Source organism: Entelurus aequoreus, linkage group LG04 (assembly GCF_033978785.1).
Source record: "Entelurus aequoreus isolate RoL-2023_Sb linkage group LG04, RoL_Eaeq_v1.1, whole genome shotgun sequence".
Taxonomy (NCBI): Eukaryota; Metazoa; Chordata; class Actinopteri; order Syngnathiformes; family Syngnathidae; genus Entelurus; species Entelurus aequoreus.
The window spans coordinates 51,816,661-51,836,031 of NC_084734.1; the positions used below are offsets into that span (position 1 = coordinate 51,816,661).

At 38.9% G+C, this 19,371-nt stretch overlaps 1 protein-coding gene across 7 annotated transcripts in view; it reads right to left on the reverse strand.

The window, feature by feature from the left end:
* Positions 1-18,748, reverse strand: part of col12a1b (collagen, type XII, alpha 1b) — a 118,753-nt gene extending 100,005 nt beyond the window's left edge. For 5 of the 7 annotated variants that reach the window (XM_062045214.1, XM_062045216.1, XM_062045215.1 and 2 more), the window contains exons 1-10: positions 18,703-18,748; positions 18,399-18,504; positions 14,792-14,908; positions 14,232-14,375; positions 14,032-14,088; positions 10,564-10,815; positions 9,829-9,993; positions 9,181-9,354; positions 8,816-9,106; positions 8,119-8,721 (exon numbers count right to left, since the gene is read on the reverse strand). In XM_062045214.1, coding sequence (XP_061901198.1) covers positions 8,119-8,721; positions 8,816-9,106; positions 9,181-9,354; positions 9,829-9,993; positions 10,564-10,815; positions 14,032-14,088; positions 14,232-14,375; positions 14,792-14,908; positions 18,399-18,468 — 1,873 coding nt within the window. In that variant the 5' untranslated portion in view covers positions 18,469-18,504; positions 18,703-18,748. Of the gene's footprint in view, positions 1-8,118; positions 8,722-8,815; positions 9,107-9,180; positions 9,355-9,828; positions 9,994-10,563; positions 10,816-14,031; positions 14,089-14,231; positions 14,376-14,791; positions 14,909-15,825; positions 16,202-17,735; positions 17,911-18,398; positions 18,505-18,702 lie in introns of those variants that run through there. The other 2 variants (XM_062045220.1, XM_062045217.1) reach the window with 2 other exon arrangements.
* Between the last annotated feature and the right edge of the window lie 623 nt (positions 18,749-19,371).

The window sequence follows — 19,371 nt, forward strand, 5'->3', positions numbered from 1 at the left end:
AATACATTTAAAAAATGGAAAAAAAAAATCAAATCGATTTTTTAAAAACGAGAATCTATTCTGAATCGCACAACCTGAGAATCGCGATTCGAATTCGAATCGATTTTTTCCCACGCCCCGAACAAATACAGTATCTTATCTTATGTCATATTATCGTTGCACGTTTATCCTAAAAAGAGTAAATGAAATAATACCAACAACTAAGACTTCTATCAAAGCCATGCATCAGTGCAGCACATTTTGATAATAGTGAAAAATAAGGATGTCAATTTTGCAACAACTCACGATTCAACTCAATTACAATTTTTGGGGAGATGATTTAACTCAGAATTTATTTTTGATCCAAACCGTTTCTTGCAATATGTTATTTGGTATATAAATTATGATTTAAAAAAATATTCTCTTGGCTGCTGATATATGACATACATTCAGTGAGTAATGGCAGGTAATGTATAACTTAAAAATGTGTTGTTTTTGTAAAATCGATTCTTGAACATTTTGAATCAATTAAGAACTGTAATAAATAGAAATCCTGATTCGAATGGTCATACATTTTTCTGGCACCACTATTAGTGGCCGGTATATGGAGTAAACTAAACTATTCTGGATGCAAAATAAGTGGGCACTACAGTCACGATTTATAACATTACTTTTCTATGCTGACATTGTTTTCCTATAACAGGTTTGAATATCTATATTGATGTCACCGTCACTACTGGTCTGCTAGGTAGCCAGCAGTAGCACACTCAATGCTAGCTGAGTGCTACTATCAATCCTTAATAAAAGAACAGGAGGTCATCATGGCGAATATGACAAAGATTTGACTGATGTACTGTAATCATTATAGATGTGATCAATATGATAAATGTGATTATAGATGTGATAGATAGATGTGAATTAGGGTTGGGCGATATAGATGGTATACGATATAAATTATTTAAATTTGTTTGATGATACCGTTTTTAATACTATTGTCATATGGTGATAATGTATGTTGATGAAACCTTCAAGCTGAGTTCTGCAAATTTGACAGCGACAGGCAAACGGTATCAGGTCCAGTATTAGGTCAATACTACAGTGGTTAGATCTACATTTTATTTATTGTCAAAAAAGTATTTGTCCTTTTTGTTATTGTTGACAGACTCAGGAAGACTTCAAGGGCAAAAACCAAAGGATTTAAATCAGAGCCTCAGCCAATAGCAGGAAATAATTACAATATTTAATTATGGGCCTGCTGCAATACAAGCGCCGATTCACATGCTGCAAGCAAGCAGTGAATGGGCGCTTGCAATGCAAGCAGCCCATATTGTTATTGCTCATACTTACCTACCTAGCTACCTAGTCAACAGACAGCAATGTGTCATGTTCAATGGAACCCTTTCAAGTATTAAAACATTATATTGTGGTATTCCCCAGGGAAGTTGCCTGGGACCCTTTATTATACTCAATATTTGTAAATGATATGTCATGTATTTTAAGAATGGTTGCTGTGCAATTTATGCAGATGACACAACAATATATGCTTATGCAAATAATTGCACAGACCGGAGCAGTATACTACAAGACGAGGTCATGCGGATTTCTAAGAGGGTTACAGAAAATAAGATGACACTTAATATTTCCAAAACAAAATGTCTTGTTATTTGCTCAAAACATGCTCAGAGAAAGGAACGCATATTAAGTGTTTCTTAGAATGGAGTTCATATTGAACAAGTTAAAGAGGTCAGATTGCCGGGAGTTACAATAGATGAAAGACTATCTTGGGCCACTCACATTATTAATAACATAGTAACAACAATGAGCCGAAGCATTTCAATCATGTGACGAAGTGCCTATTTTTTAACTAACACAACCTACAATCCCTTGTATTGTCACATCTTGACTACTGCCCAGGAATCTGGTCTAATGCATCTAAACAAGAACTAAATAGAATCCAGCTTACCCAAAACAGAGCTGTGAGACTAGCTCTCCATTGCTCATTTAGGACTGGCATTGAGATAATGCATAATGAATTGTCATGGATGAGAGTTGGTGAAAGACTAGCTTGTAGTTTTATTCTATTTTTTAAGAACATCTATACATATGCTTATCTGTATTCTCAGCTGTTGCTTGCTAGTGACAGTCACAACTACGGTACAAGGCTAGTCCTGAGAGGTGCTCTCACCCACCTTAAACCCAAAACTGATGTTTTGAAAAAGACTGTTATGTATAGGGCAATCACTTACTGGAATCGAATTCCACATTATCTGGTATCAATCACCAGCAGAGTGGGTTTTAAGAATAGATTGAGAGGAGAAGTATTGCGGAAAAAGATTATTCTAGATTGTACCTAATGTCATGACTGGCTAATTTATCTTCGTTTGACTTATTTTTTGCTTAAATTAATTCTTGTTTCTGGTTATCGTTTTTATATTGATATTATCTTGATTTTGTATGTACTCTATGTCATATTTTATTCATTATGGTACTTTTTCGTCACTTAGAATATTGTTTGTCTTTGGTACACTAATGTGTATATTGTAGGCCATTGGTTCTTTGTTTTATTTTTGCAAAAAATATATATCTATTTTTGTTGCTCTTTTTTATCTTTGGTATTAACATTATTATGTAAACTCCAAGTTATTGTTTTTTGTTGTTGCTATTTTTGTATTACAACATTTTATTATTGATCATGTTATACTGCATTGTAATCTTTTGTCTTGTGATTGTGTGATGTTTTTGCCTGGACACCGGGAAGAATAGTCTCCACTGTGGTGTAGACTAATTGGGATTCTTAATAAACTAAACTAAATCTCAGAACGCTCCAAACTGCGAGGTTACCTCCTCTTGTAGCTCAGTCATTATTTCAGGTAGCTCGGTGCTTAACGTCTCATTTTGTTCACACACTTGTCTACTTTTGCCCTGGCTAAAAAGTTTTTTCGTCCAATGTTTGGTTTTGGCTGGATGGCCATCGGAAGGAGGAGAGCGCCATCGGGGTTCCTCCATTAAAGCTGATGGCATCCACTCTAATTTACTAGAGCGTGGAAGCCCTGAAAATACGCTTTTCTTTTGGTGAACAACCTGTCCTCACGGCCACGTCTTTTATCCCACTGTCATGTGTTTGGTGAAAATGTTGACACACATGTCCTCTCTCAGAAAATCTCACTTTTATGGAGGTCATTTGTCCCATTTCGTTTCTGTTGGCCCTCAAAGCCAAGAAAGTCAGCTAAATTTCTCATTGACTCCAATGTTAGATGTCGGCTTGAAAAAACATAAAAATTAAATTTTCCTACTCGCTCTAACTCGGCCATTTTTCCATTTATTGGAAATCTGAGAACATGGAACATTCTTCAAACCCTTGAGGCGCTTACGGATTTTACGAAAAGTCAATATCTCAAAGCGTTTGCCCACAATCAGACTGTTCGGCATGAAGTTTTTCAACAAATCCCGCATAAACTGCTGCGTCATTGTGTAATAGTGGCAGGGTTATCTACGTTTGTAATTACATGTAGTCCTGTGAAGTCACGTGACAGCCCCTCCCCTCAGGTGTCTCAGGCTGTGTCTCAATTCGGCGGCTGCTTCCTTTGCAGTGCGCATTTGTGGGGTGCTGACGTCATTGCGGTGCGCGAAGGCTGTCCCAATTAAAAAAAGTTCCAAGTGTCCTTCGAATCCGGCCGACAAATGTGTCCTTTTCTCCCATTAGCAGAAAGGTTGCGTCCGTGTACACTTTGCGTCCTGTCATATCCCGAAATTCTTTGCGCGCTCAACTCTGAAAATTATTTTCAACACGAAGACGCGATGCGGAGTGAAAAAAGCCACCTTAAAATGTAAGTACAGTTTTATTTATTAATTTAAAACAGCTAAAAGCAGACATGTCTAGTGATATACATTTGTGTCAAAATACAAGACCTCGACTGTAATGTTGAGCGACCTCCGTGCTCTGCCCCTCTCTTTACCCCGAGAGACATGTATCCGGCCATTGCAGACAGCTTCCGTGCCCGGAGCTTTTTTCGACATTTGAAAGTAAAGCCCGACATCTTCTAATCTACTTTTTTAGACCACAATAAGTTAATTATGTTCTATTAATGGGTGGCCAGAAAATTGAAGTACTATAAACATGTGCATCAATGAACCAATATTGATTATTGCAGTTTTTTTGTGTACATTTGCATGTTATTTAAAAATGTTCACTTCTATCAATGATTATTGTGATCATGTGTTTAACTTTTCTGCTTTTTTTACAGTGCAGAAAAATCAAGGAGGGCTTGGACAACAACAGAGCACAAAGAAATGACACAAACACGTTTATACCAGTTTGGATGATCATTTAAAAACTAAGTATTTTTATAACCTATATAAATTAATAAACTCATGTACTGAAACTGTAGTTGTTGTAATTCATTTCCTCTGCCTTCATTGCAAATAATTATATGATAATAGTAATATTATACTACTCCAATATTTACTGTTATTGGCTATAATGCAAGCAATGTGACACGATTAGAAAAGGACATCAATTGTGAATCGAATATTAATAAAGTAACTGCTAAATAAGAGATTGTGGTAGGGATAGACCGTGAGGACTCTTTCTGTGACATCTTCTGGATTGTCTGCATGTTTTTAAAGGTACAACAAGCATTCACAAGCATAAAAATCTATCATTAACTAATAATTAGGAATAACAGCTTTAGAACGCTTGTCAACACGTGACACATCTCTATGACAACCATCTCCCACGATCAGGGAAATCAGACACCCCGGCGGTGCCGTGAGCTCTTAGCCACTTCCTCTGGAATACGGTAAAGGACAAAGAGAACACAGAAAAACTATTGGACATTCCTCTCTTCAATTCGTCATTAGTAAACCTCGGGCGACTGAGCAGCAGATACGTAACGTAAATGTAAGGGCGGGGACAACTGACGTAACCAGGAAGTGTAGGCTAGACTGTCCCAATTAATATCACTCCAGCCGCTGCTGGACTTTCGCCGGGACCCACACTTTGTCGACCGCATGGGCTGGGTCCTTAGAAGGATGCAGCCCCCAAATTGAGACACAGCTTATGTCTGGGGTCTGTACAGGGGCATAACTAAAAGTTCAACGGGAACACAACATAGACAGACAAGAGGGCCACCCCAGTACAAAAATCATGTTTTTTTGTGTTGGAGTCGAGCAAGTTTGCAACGTTCGTTAACTGTTAGCATACTGGTGAAAACGTTAGTGCTATCTTTTTTTCCCAGCGCCTCTCATATTAACATGCTAACATTTTATGCTACTTTCTATGTCTACACCAACAAATACTGCATTTTGGTATTTTTTCTTACTTAGTCATGTGCTAGCTTCTTAACATTAGCATGCTAGTATGCTAACATTAGCATGGCAACTTTTCCAGCTAACATTACACTTGTTTCTGTAATAACGCGGCCATACACCTTAGAGCAGACCTGGGCAAATTAAGGCCCGGGGGCCACATGCGGCCCGTTGAGCTTTTCAATCTGGCCCGCCAGACATTCCCAAATAATTTTTTTAGATCTTTAAGATGGAAAGTGTAGCTGCCATTATGATGTGCAGTCATGTTTTCTAATGACCGTACTATGGTAATCTAATTAGTTACTATGGTCATCTAATTAGTTACTATGGTCATCTAATTAGTTACTATGGTAATCTACATCACAGCAGCTCAGACGAGGCACCAAGCAGTGTGGGCGGGAAGCGTTTCCACAGACGCGGAAGGAGATTTTCACAACAAAGTTCTAAAGCTTAGTGATATATAGAATAGAAAGTACTTTATTGATCCCTGGGGGAAATTCAGCAAATATCAGATATATCAGATTGTAGGTGGGTTTATTTTGTACCCTTCGCGTTCATATTTCACTGTTTGTTGCATTTCTGTTGCGTTTCACTTGATTGTAAAATATGTCGATCGAAAGGGGGTGTGACATTCATATTTTGTCAATATTCAGTGTTTTATCGTTCATATAAAAATGTAAAATTCCATTACGTTTTTTTAAGGCGGTCTGTCATAACGGTTTTAGCATTCAATCAGACATTATTGTGAGGTTTTGTATTAGTGTTCCTAAACATAGATACACCGGCCCCCAGACAAATTTTTTTCTCTAAATGTGGCCCCCGAGTCAAAATAATTGCCCAGGCCTGCCTTAGAGTCATACAACTTGTTATGTGACACTTATTAACTGTTAGCATGCTAACTTTAGCATGCTAGCACGCTAAAATTGAAGTGCTAACTTTTTTTTGCAAATTGTACACTTTTTTCTCGAATTCCAAAGCCATACAACTTACAGTCATATAACTCGGTATGTAAAACATGCTAACTGTTAGCATGTTTACGTTAGCATAATAGCATGCTATCATTAAAGTGCTAGCTATTTCAGCTAATTTTGCAACCGTTTAACCTAGAGTCATATAACTTGGTATGTGACACTAACGTTAGCATGCTAGCATACTAACATTAACATGCCAACTTTTTAGCTAACTTTATATTTTTTTCTCTAATTACACAGACATGCATACACCTTACAGTCATATAACTTGGTATGTTACACATGCTAATTTTAGCATGCAAATGTTTTGAGCTAGTTTGGCAACCGTTTACCCCAGAGTCATATAACTTGGTACGTGACACTTGTTAACTGTTAGCATGCAAACGATAGCATGCTAGCAAGCTAACTTAAGCATGCTAACTTTTTCATCTAATTTTACACTTTTTTCTGTATTTCTGCAGCCATACACCTTACAGTCGTGTTACTTGAAATGTGAGACATATTAACTGTTAGCATGCCATCGTTAGCACACATGGTAAGTGTTAGCATTTTAATTTGCGCATGCTAACATTTTAGGGTAGCTCTGTAGCTCATTTTGTACAGTTATACCTAAAACTCATGGATTCGGACACTATGCACCATCTTCAAATTACGGCCGCTTCCGACGACCCCCGGCCAGAGGTTCAGGGCACAGATAGCAGGCTCATCACAATTTACACGGGAATTTTCTAGTTTATATTATTACACAGTCATCCTGTGTTTCTGTCTAGATTATAATTGTGATTAAAAAAATGTAATGATTCAATGATCTTGAAAATTTGAAGTATCAGTATAAGCATATACCACAGTAACTACTTGGTACCCGAGCGATACCCAAATTTGTAGTATCACCCAAAACTAATGTAAAGTATCAAACAACAGAAGAATAAGAGCTTATTACATTTTAACAGAAGTGTAGATAAAACCATGTTACAACAGAAGGTAACCAGCTATTTACAGTCAATTAGCAAGAAGATTAATAATAGTGTTGTGAAAATAATACAACTGGAAATTACCCAATATGACGTTACCACATACATGTATGTTAGCAGCCAAATTGTGAGCCTTTTTAACCTGTTCTGAAATAATTCCTTTATCATTTATATGAAACATAATATATTGTGATATAGCGTGTATTGTTATCACAAGAGGCTATCGCCCATCTCTAATGTGAATATAGATATTATAGATATGATAGACGTAGATGTGATAGATGTGAATGCAGATGTGACAGATATGATAGATGTAGATATGATGGATGACAATATAAATGTGACAGTTATAATAGATGTAGATGTGAATGCAGATGTGACAGATATGATAGATGAGAATATAGCTGTGATAATTATGATAGCTGTAGATGTAATAGATGTGAATACAAATTAGATAGACACAGATGTGATAGATTTGACAGACATGATAGATGTAGAAGTCATAGCTGTAGATGTAATAGATGTGAATACAGATTAGATAGACACAGATGTGATAGATTTGACAGACATGATAGATGTAGCAGTGATAGATGTGAATATAGATGTGATAGATATGATGGCAAAAAAGAAAACTGTGTAAGCGTGTAAAAGAGCAGATAAGCGTGTAAAAGAGCAGACATCGCATGTCAGAACTTGGTGAGCAGATGGTCTGTCCGGCTAATGGCTCCAAGGAATGCATGTCAGCCCTAACACGTAGGACATGCCTTCACAGTCACCTGGCTTTTAAAAGATGTCTGCAAGCGCCACTTGACCCACTTGTTGTGGCTGCAAAGGTCAGCATGTGTTGACCACATGACGGAAAAAGAACAAAATGGAGGCAGGGGACTTACGTCTCTTTTGGATGTTGCGAAGCTCCTGCTCTATCCTTAGGCAGATGGATTGCGTGAGCTCTTTGGAGATCCTCTGGAAAGCATCGAAGTCTTCCACGGTGTACACGTGCGTTTCGGCAGGCGCGTTAGCGATGGCCTCTAGCTCTGATCGTACGGCATCTTTCACACCTACTGCAAAGATCTCCACATCGGCATCCCTCAGCTTCGTGGCCGGCTCCTGGAAGGTGTCGGAAGACTTTCCGTCCGTGATGAGGATGGTGACGCGAGGAACGTTGGCCCGTGCACCTTTAGACAGCTGGAAGATCTTCTCCCTCACGAAAGTCATGGCCTTGCCCGTGTTGGTGGAGCCGCCTCGGTACGGAAAAGACCTCACCGCCTTGACCACGCCGCTCAGGTCATGGTGGGTGTTCAAGAAAAATTCGGTGTGCGGGTCGCGGCTGTACTGGATCAAGCTGATCTGGACCTTATTTGGTCCGATGTCAAAGGTGGTCACTAACACCTCCAAAAAGGCTCGAACTTTAGCAAAGTTGGCTAGGCCGATACTATAGGACCCGTCCACCAGGAGGACCACGTCCGCTTGGACGTCCACACCAAGAGAACATTCTGGAATGATAGACGAACACAACGACCACCTGTGAGAAACACGTGTTTGCACCAACACAGGTTGGCGTAGCAGATTAATAGCTGTTCTACTCACCCACTGACACCTTCACTGGTTGAGTCTTGTGCAGGGCAACCACAGGCTCGCTTGGTGTGAGACCTTTCAGCGCGAACAAGCTGATCTGGTACTCCATGTCAGGCGAGAGGTCTCGGACCACCAATGAGGTCTGGCTAGAGCCCACGTACAGTTCTTGATGCTTGCCACCGGCCATCATCGGAATCATCTGCAGCTTGTATCCAGAAACATCACCAATGGAGGCGCTCCAGCTCACCCTCATGGTCTTTGAGGCCACCTCCAGGACCTGAAGGTTGGCGGCGGGCTCGACGACTGCAAGGAACCACAAAGTACACGTTGTGAAGACACCAAGAGCTTGCATGTGAAATATCTGAACAAGCTCTCACCTTCTTCTCCACTGGCCAGAGAGCTGAGCTGGTCTTCAACGCCCACACACACCTGACTGACGACCTCCCTCTGAATATTTTGAATCCTGTCTAAGGTGGCCACTTTAAAGACATGACCTCTCGAAGGAGAAGAGGCCAGCGCCTGCATCGTCTCATCATCGCCCTGCTGGATTCCTACAACGTGTATAAGGACGCAGTGAGAGTTTGAATGTGTTCTTCTTGTCTCTGCTTACTATCACACACAAGTCATAAGTGTTGCAACTCTTCTAATCCTTCCACACCAAACTCCTCCAAACAACATTGATGGAAGCATACAATAATATCAACCTGCGTTGTGTGTGTGACTGTGTGTTTGTGTTGTGTTTGTGCGTGTGTGAGTGTGTCAACGTGGTGCAAGTGGAGCCCCCTTCAGGTTGTTCTCCAACAGTGCTCTTTGATCTCTTCCAGCTGAAGAAGAGCTGATTGTTTATGCAGCTCCTCCCAGCGCCATGGCAACAGAACACTTATGTTTCTGCGGCCACCTTGTGGAAAGGCTGACGGCGCTCGCATTCTTGTTTTCACTTGTTAACCGTGAAGGAATCTAAGCAGGATTGCGCCATCAGAAGCAGTTGTTGTTAGGGAGCAGCAGAGAAAAAAAGACAGAAGTACCGACAACAAAGATCTCCACGCCCGCGCTCCTCAGTCGCCTGGCAGAGCGTTGCACGGAATCTTCCCACATGCCGTCTGTGAGGATCAGCAGGACTTTAGGAAATGCCGTTCTGGCGCCCGCCGCCTCCGTGAAGGTGTTTGTCAACAGGTAGTCCAGAGCGTCACCTACAGCAGTCAAAAAAAACCAAAACACATTAACTTTTTCAATGGCAGCAGCAAGTCAATATAGACATGGGAGCTTTGGCTTCCTGACAGCCGGCAATCAAACCCACGTCTTCTGCCATCTATTGTGGCATTACACCAGGGATCATAAATGTTGATTTTGTGTGTGTCACATACTAAACACATATTATTAACACAGCTCTATATAAATAATATTCCTATACTATATATAATATAATCTTTACAATATACTATGTTACATTACTCTATTATTTTTCCATTTATGATACAATTAAGGTACATCCAAAGGAGTATAGCTTCTGTCTGCAACACACAACATAATTTGTATAAACTAAGCTCACATCTTAGCTGTTATAGCTGACAAAGCTAATCAGAGTAATTCTAGTAATATTATTTACAATATGAATAGGGTTAATTAAAAATGTCTTAATATTCATTGATCAGTATGTTTATTATTGTCATTTTTTGTAATGAATGGCACTGACAGGGTCCTAACACCTCACTAATATACCTAATAAAATTACAATTCTTATAGAAGATGAAGATGGCCACCTGTCCTGGTGTTGTCTCTGTCGTACCCCAGCGAGCCGATGGCATGCATCAGCAAAGGTCGGCTCAGGTGCCGGTCCAGTCTGAACCCGGTGGGCGTGTCCCCGTTGTACTGGACCACTCCCACACGTGTTTTATCTTTGCCGATCTGAAAAGCGCTGGCCACGGCCGCCATGAAAGTGCGCACATGTTTGAAGTAAGTCCGACCCACATCCACCAGGAAGACCACATCTGCCACTGCGCTCACAGAGCATTCTGGAAAGATTGATGAGGAATCAGTCATCACTTATTGTCTAGTCTTCTAGCTTTGCCTGGATTGTTTCCACTTGGACTGAATATGTTAAAGGTCCAGGAATGCCAGACATTCCTGAATTTTCCACTAGGAAAACTTTCTAGTGATGCGTCTGATGAAAAGAACCATCTGTGACGCCTTCCACTTCTCTCAGCACTTTACAATGACCCCCCACTCTCACACACTTAGCTTCGACTGTTTCATTTATAGGCCCCACTTTCTATGACATCATCAAATAATTAAAGTAGTTGTCATGTGACATGAGAAGAAAGCTGTGTCTCAAGCTGTGTGAAAGTGTCTTAAAAGGAATAATTCTACCAGTACACTTCAGTAAGTATACTGTACACTGTGTACAGTAAGTACAAAAGTGCAACACACTAAGGGCCTGATCTACTAAAGTTTTGTCTGCATTAAAACACATGCAAACTTGATAATACATGCAAATCTGATCTCTTAAGCTCGTGCCCAAAGGACTGCGTCTCTTAAGTGACTAAAATAAGCAGCTCAATCCATTTAGCGTGTCTGTCGTCATGAATGTGCAGAATAAGTGCTGATCATCAGAACAGCCACAATACTAGGAGGAGAAAACACAAACAGAAATATTTAGCACTAGCAGTGTGCTAGTGGGAGCTGTTTTCTGTCTGTATTTAGTACGTAAAGAAAGGAGGTGTAAAAGGAGAAAGTTTAAGTAGACAAGTGTGAATAATAAGTCTAAGTATGTAAGTTTATTAGTGTAAGTATATAAGTGTAAGAATGTAAGTATGTAAATGTAGTGTGTAAGTATATAAGTGTAAGTACATAAGTGTAAGTATGTAAGTACATAAGTGTGAGTACGTAAGTGTAAGTATATCAAGTATAAGTATGTATGTATGTAAGTAAATAAATGTAAGTCTGTAAGCGAAGGTACATACAAACACTCAAAAAAAGACTTACTGAGGGAGGTGGAGTCTAAGTATGCAAGTACATAAGTGTAAGTGTGTAAGTATGTAGGTACATTAGTAAAAAGTATTTAGGTGTAAGTAGGGCTGGGCGGTATGGCCTTTTTTTAATATCTCAATATTATTAGGCCATATCGCGATACACGATATATATCTCAATATTTTGCCTTAGCCTTGAATGAACACTTAATGCATATAATCACAGCAGTATGATGATTATATGTGTCTACATTAAAACATTCTTGTTCATACTGCATTAATATATGCTCATTTTAAACTTTGATGCAGAGAGGGAATTCACAACTAAGTCAATTTACCAAAACTGTATTTATTAAACTGTTATTAAGCAGTGGCACAAACATTCATGTCATTTCCAAAACAGAAAGTGCAAGATTGTCAGAGACATTTTAAAACAAGCTATTAGTGCACTTTAGTGCATGGTGTCACTAAGATGACATATCAAAACAACACTAAATTAAAGTGCACTTTTTGTACAGAACGCCACTACAATAGTTTAAAGCATGATGTCACACAAGATATTTTAATAAGTGTCAAATAAAAATGAGCTGCATAATAGGAAATCAAATAGTGTTCGTCCTTCGCTATGTGGTAGGTTCCTGCAGACTTTTTGATTGATTGATTGAAACTTTTATTAGTAGATTGCACAGTTCAGTGCATATTCCGTACAATTGACACCCAAATGGTAACACCCGAATAAGTTTTTCTACTTGTTTAAGTCGGGGTCCACGTAATCAATTCATGGATCTGGAAATGTTTGCCTCAGCATTTTGATGGTGTGGGCGTGTGGCACCGAACGGAGATGTTGACATGCGGAGTAAGCACTCTTCATTCTCTAGCAGGTGACTTTTCAAATGATGCTACATATTAGCAGTAATGCTACTTTTTGTAGAAACGCTTTCGCCCCACACTTGACAAATTACGGTTGTCTGTTCGACATATTTCCACTTGAAGCCAAACCACCGCCAGACGATGGACCCCGTGCTGTTTTTCTTGGGAATTAATTATTCCTTGATTTTTTCCCAGATTCGCACCTTCTTTCTCTCATATTACCACTCGCACCACAGCTAACTTTAGCCATGCTGCTATCTGTCTGCTGCGCGAGGGCGTATACGTATGTGACGTATGACGTGACTGTATGTGACGTATGTAAGAAGGTGCGCTTGTCTGTCTGTGAGAAGGAGAGACAAGACAGAGTGAGAAGAGCCTGTAGTGTAATACCAGCAGCTAAAAGCAACTGCGTGAGAACTAGGGCTGTGAATCTTTGGGTGTCCCACGATTCGATTCAATATCGATTCTTTGGGTCACGATTCGATTCAAAATCGATTTGTTTTCAATTCAACACGATTCTCGATTCAAAAACGATTTTTTTTCCCGATTCAAAACGATTCTCTATTCATTCAATACATAGGATTTCAGCAGGATCTACCCCAGTCTGCTGACATGCAAGCAGAGTAGTAGATTTTTGTAAAAAGCTTTTATAATTTTAAAGGACAATGTTTTATCAACTGATTGCAATAATGTAAATTTGTTTTAACTATTAAATGAACCAAAAATATGACTTATTTTATGAAAATATTGGACACAGTGTGTTGTCAAGCTTATGAGATGCGATGCAAGTGTAAGCCACTGTGACACTATTGTTCTTTTTTTTTTTTTTTTATAAATGTCTAATGATAATGTCAATGAGGGATTTTTAATCACTGCTATGTTGAAATTGTAACTAATATTGATACTGTTGTTGATAATATTCATTTTTGTTTCACTACTTTTGGTTTGTTCTGTGTCATGTTTGTGTCTCCTCTCAATTGCTCTGTTTATTGCAGTTCTGAGTGTTGCTGGGTCGGGTTTGGTTTTGGAATTGGATTGCATTGTTATGGTATTGCTATGTATTGTTTTGTTGGATTGATTAATAAAAAATTAAAAAAAAGAATAATAATAATTAAAAAAATAAAAATCGATTTTTTAAAAATGAGAATCGATTCTGAATCGCACAACGTGAGAATCGCGATTCGAATTCGAATCGATTTTTTTCCACACCCCTAGTGAGAACGTATACTCGAATATCACGATATAGTCATTTTCTATATCGCACAGAGACAAACCCGCGATATATCCCATATATCGATATATAGCCCAGCCCTAGGTGTAAGTATGTATGTATGTATGTAAGTGTAAGTATGTAAGTGTAAGTATACACAAACACCCATGAAAAAGACTTACTGAGGGAGGTGGAGTCTGGTCTTCTTGAAGGTCCTTGCGAATCGTTGCCTGACTTTACTGCAGAGCAAAATGATTTGCAAGTTGAGGCAAAAGAATACACAACGTTAGCTAATTGTTCTTATGCTAACAAGCCGTCAACATGTCACACACATAACATGCACGCCCCTCAGTGCACATGCACGGCTGATTCAGGCACTCACTCGTGATCTGACCATAGACAGGAAGACTCTCCTGTGTTCCTGCGTACGCTGATATGCTAACAGAGTAGTCCACATCTGGACGCAGGTCAGAGATAGAGGTGCTGCTGGCAGACGGGGCCAAAACCAATTCTCGTGTTATTTCTCCTGCAGCAAAGAAGAAGAGAACCAGCGTCAAATATCATCTTATCCCTTTCATACTTGTCTGACACTTTCAGGGCTCAAGAGCTGAAAATGTCTTCTCAAGGACGTATTTACACTGCTGCCAAATGTGGAGCAGATTTTTTCATTTTGTTTGCATTGTATATTTTGAGGAGCTCCTGGTGGAGGTAACAGCAATTTAAGAAATCCGTGACACACATGTTGTACTGTTGTAAGACTTGTAAACACTTAAACATTTTATTGTTTTCATGTTTCCACGTTTAGCCTGAGGACCAAAAGAAAAAATATTTACTTGTTGAAGTTGTAAGAGTTTTCCTTGGCAGCGTGTGTTCATTTGCAACAACAAAGTCTTCTGATTGCAGGGCGTGTCGCTCGTGTCGGACATGCTCGCGCTCGCTCACCTGTGTCAGATGTCACGTGTATCTTGTAGCCCTGAATGTCAGAGCGCGACCGCCTCCAAGACATCTGCACCGTCCTCCCATCCAAAATGTGAAAGGTCAAATCTGAAGGCGGTGCCACTGTGGACAAATAAGGTTAAAAAAAAAGGTGAACTAAAAGTTGGAAAAAAGGTTTAAAAAGAGTGAAAACAAGCTGAATTAACTGTGAAAAATGTGAAGAAACAGGTGAAAATATTGGTAGAAGAGGTGAAATAAAAAGGTGAAAAAGTAGATTTAAAAAAGGTGAAAATAAGCTGAAATAAAAGGTGAAAAATGTATAAAACAGGGTGAAAAAAATATAGAAAAAAGTGATAATAAGATTAAACAAAATTTGAAAAATGAAAAGAAACAGGTAAAAAGGTGAAATAAAAGGTGAAAAGGGTTTTTAAAAAGGTTACATAAAAGGCTTTTTGTAAGATTTTTTTGAAAGATGAACAGTGAAATAAAAGGTGAATAAAAAGTTTGGAAAAAAATGTCAAATACAAGTTGAGAAACATATAGAGGTGTTGAAAGCGTTGAGTAGAGATATGTTATATATTTTGTGTTGCTGGATTAGTTTGAAAACACCAAAACAACTTCCAACACTTAAAGGGGAACTGCACTTTTTTTGGAATTTTGCCTATCATTCACAATCATTATGTAAGACAAGAACACATAAGTTTTTATTTTTTTAATGCATTCTAAATATTAAATAAATGTAATCAAAAGTCACCTTACAATGGAGCCTTTGGGAATCACTCCATTCTGTCTATAAAGCCCTTAAAAACATTCAAACACCTCCATTAAGGTTTTATATACATGATGTAAGTATATATGTAATGTAAGGGGAACATTTTATAATAACATTTCAAATGTATGTATTTTGATAATTTTAAGCATACGCGGCGAATTAATTTCAAAAACGCATCACAACGTTCGTTTTTCCCCCCACTACATCACTGATTATTACTCACTGCAGACTTAATGAGAGCCAACAAACATAATAAAACACCACTTACTGTACAAGGTCTGCTGTTAGATGAAGAATGGACTCATAATCCTCGTGAAGAAAAGGGGGTGGAACCAAGCGTCTTTTTGTGTCTTTCTCGCCGGTGCCAGGTCTAAATTGGCTGTCAAATTGGACCAACATGTCGAATTACATCCTTGTCCTTCTACTATTAAGGTGAGCGGTACGATTTATGATCTACCGGTACATTAAACCTATACAAGCAAGGTGATGTAAACATAGGCACACACACTAGTGTTCACGGCGCTGCTTTAAATACTTTGTCTGCGTTAGCGCTTATAATAACAATATCACTAATACTTGGTTAACATTCAAGTAACAAAATGTAAATGGAGTATTGTTGACGCTTTTTGGATGTTTTCTATTGGGTTTTATGGGCAGAATAGACAACCTCCTATTGGCTCCCTTGTAAGCTAACTTTTATTTACGTTTATTTACGAGTTATAATGCTGAAAAAAAAATAATGGTTGTGAACGATAAGCAAAATAAATTTTAAAAAAGTGCAGTTTCCCTTTAAACACATTCCATTATGGAAACAGGCAGAACATTATGGAAGCAAAGAAAGGCCAAAATTAATGATATCCATCCATCCATCCATTTTCTACCGCTTATTCTCTTTGGGGTCGCGGGGGCGCTGGAGCCTATCTCAGCTACAATCGGGTGGAAGGCGGGGTACACCTTGGACAAGTCACCACCTCATCGCAGGGCCAACACAGATAGACAGACAACATTCACACTCACATTCAAACACTAGGGCCAATTTAGTGTTGCCAATCAACCTATCCCCAGGTGCATGTCTTTGGAGGTGGGAGGAAGCCGGAGTACCCGGAGAGAACCCACGCAGTCACGGGGAGAACATGCAAACTCCACACAGAAAGATCCCGAGCCCGGGATTGAACCCCAGACTACTCAGCACCTTCGTATTGTGAGGCAGACGCACTAACCCCTCTTCCACCGTGCTGCCCAAATTTATGATATAATAATTTCAATTTATATAAACATAATAGTATTGATCTATTTATGGGTTTCATTTGACAGGGACAGTGAACGTTAATTAACACCACAATTGGCTAAAGTCAAAAATTGCAATCATTTGGAAATAAAAGTATTGATTTTTGATCGTATTGATAAAGTGAATATTAAAGTATTGATTGATTCATGGTTGTTGGCTTTTCTTTGCTCACACATGAAAATAAAACATGTTTTCATGTCAGACAAAAAACACAAAAGTGTTAAAAAGTACAACATGGATCCCAGCATCAATCCAACTGTTGGGAGTTGAATTGTGACTGACACTGGAGCAGGAGCAGGATCAAGTTCTGGTTCTATGTGATGTGACCACTCTCATGCACGTGTACATGATAAGTTGTAGGCAACAACTTGTGGACAAAAAGTGTCATGTACACAAAGACTGTGTTCTTCACCAATATTTCAAGGTAATATTGATCAGGTTGGGGTGGAAAAGCACATTGCCTGGGGGCTAGTTAGCTAGCTAAACGGCGTCTTCGAACTTTTTAATATTTTCTAGTAAATCACAGCTGTATCATATCAACAATTAATAAATACTTTAACAATAGCAGCTCAACGTTACAAAGAGCAGAAAGTTCACATGAACAATCTAGCATTAGCTACATGCTAATACACAAACATACACATGGTACAAAAATGGTAGGTTTTGGTGCTAAAAAAAAAAAAGCTTAAATGAGAACACTAGCAAGATTCGAGAAGAAAATGTTCAATTGAGTCTTTAGCTGGAACATTTTTTTCTTCTTCCCCGAAGCTTCTAGAAGCTTGAGTTTCCACCGCCAACCTCCTTGGTGAAGAATATGACCATGAAATATTGCCTTCAAGTCCAGACGACATCCGGACTTGACATGGCGGCAAAAATGGACAAACACCAACCTGCAAAGATGCTTCTTGTGCCTCCAAAACATTACTAAAGTGTCCAGAAGACCTGCTTTCATCCAGATGACTTCAAAAAATGTTGACTTTAAACACCTCTAGGAAACTAAGTCAGCTCTGAACAGTAAAAAAAATGTTTTTTTTACTATAGTGTTACTTTTGGGAAAAGTCCAATTATTTTCTTCATCGTCTTTTTTCTTGACAGGCTGACTTTGAGCACCAGCACCTCCTAGCGGCCACCTGTATTACTACAGGAAGCCTGCTGTCGCTTTCAAAAGGAAGTTTTTCATGTCAAATAATACATCATGTAAACAAATGTGACAGATATTATAATAATATCATACCAAATTAAATAGATATAACTATAAAATCAAAACAATAATACAACAACAGGAAACATATAATAATTTAACAGCAGTAAATGTACAATAAAACAACAGAAAACATTTACTGTCTTAACTATCACATTACAACAATAGCAAATGACAAGATATAAATACATGTACTTAATACCATGCATGCTTATCTTTAAAAAAAAATGAAACACACAAACACACAATTGTTGCTTTCTCCTGAGTTAAATTGACATGGATAATAAGAAGAGGCACCAGGAAAGGCAGAGGTGAAAGGTCACATGTACTGAGCGAGAGGTGTTGGTCTTACCCTCGTCCTGACCCAGACAGGAGGACAGCAGCAGCGCCAGGAGGACCGAGACCACCGCACACACTTTCATTTTCAACTCCTGTGGATCACCAACGCATGGAGATACCTGCCAGGACCACATCAGACACTAAGATGATGATAATCAAAACATGTAAACATTGATAAACTTGATCGATAAATAGTAACAATGATAAACTTCCACAAAGAATGCAAACAACGATAAAGACAATGTAAACATTGAAAAATATGATCAATAAATGTAAAATAAAAAAATATAAATCATAAATCAATGTGTCACACTGACCTGAAGCCAAAAGTTTCCGAGAGCTCAGCAGGCAACGTGGACTTTTCCTCCAAGTGAACTGAGTCTCCTCTCAGCGCGCTACTTAACGCAGGGTGGGGGGTGGGGGGGCGGGGTGCGCCCACCACACACCGAACCGAACCAGAACTCACTTGGAAACTTTGAGATGGTTTTAGTGCATTCCAATGAGCTGATGAGGCGGGAAAATGTGACAAAGAAGAAAGAAGTATATGCTCATAGAAAAGTATAAGTGGCAGCCATTATTATTATTAGTAATATGATGAACATTTATCTTCATCTCCTTATATCAGTATATTATATTTACAGCACACACGTCATCAATCATGCTGCGTGGACACCTGAGACCTCAGCTTCTAAGTTGGAACAAATTAAGATCCATCCATCATAGCTGGGCGACATCTAGTGGCTACTACAAGAACTGCACCACAAACAGCCTGTCGTTAAAGGCCTACGCCCTACTGAAACCCACTACTACCGACCACGCAGTCTGATAGTTTATATATCAATGATGAAATCTTAACATTGCAACACATGCCAATATGACCGGGTTAACTTATAAAGTGCAATTTTAAATTTCCAGCGAAACTTCCGGTTGAAAACGTCTATGTATAATGACGTTTGCGCATGACGTCAATGGTTGAAACGGAAGTA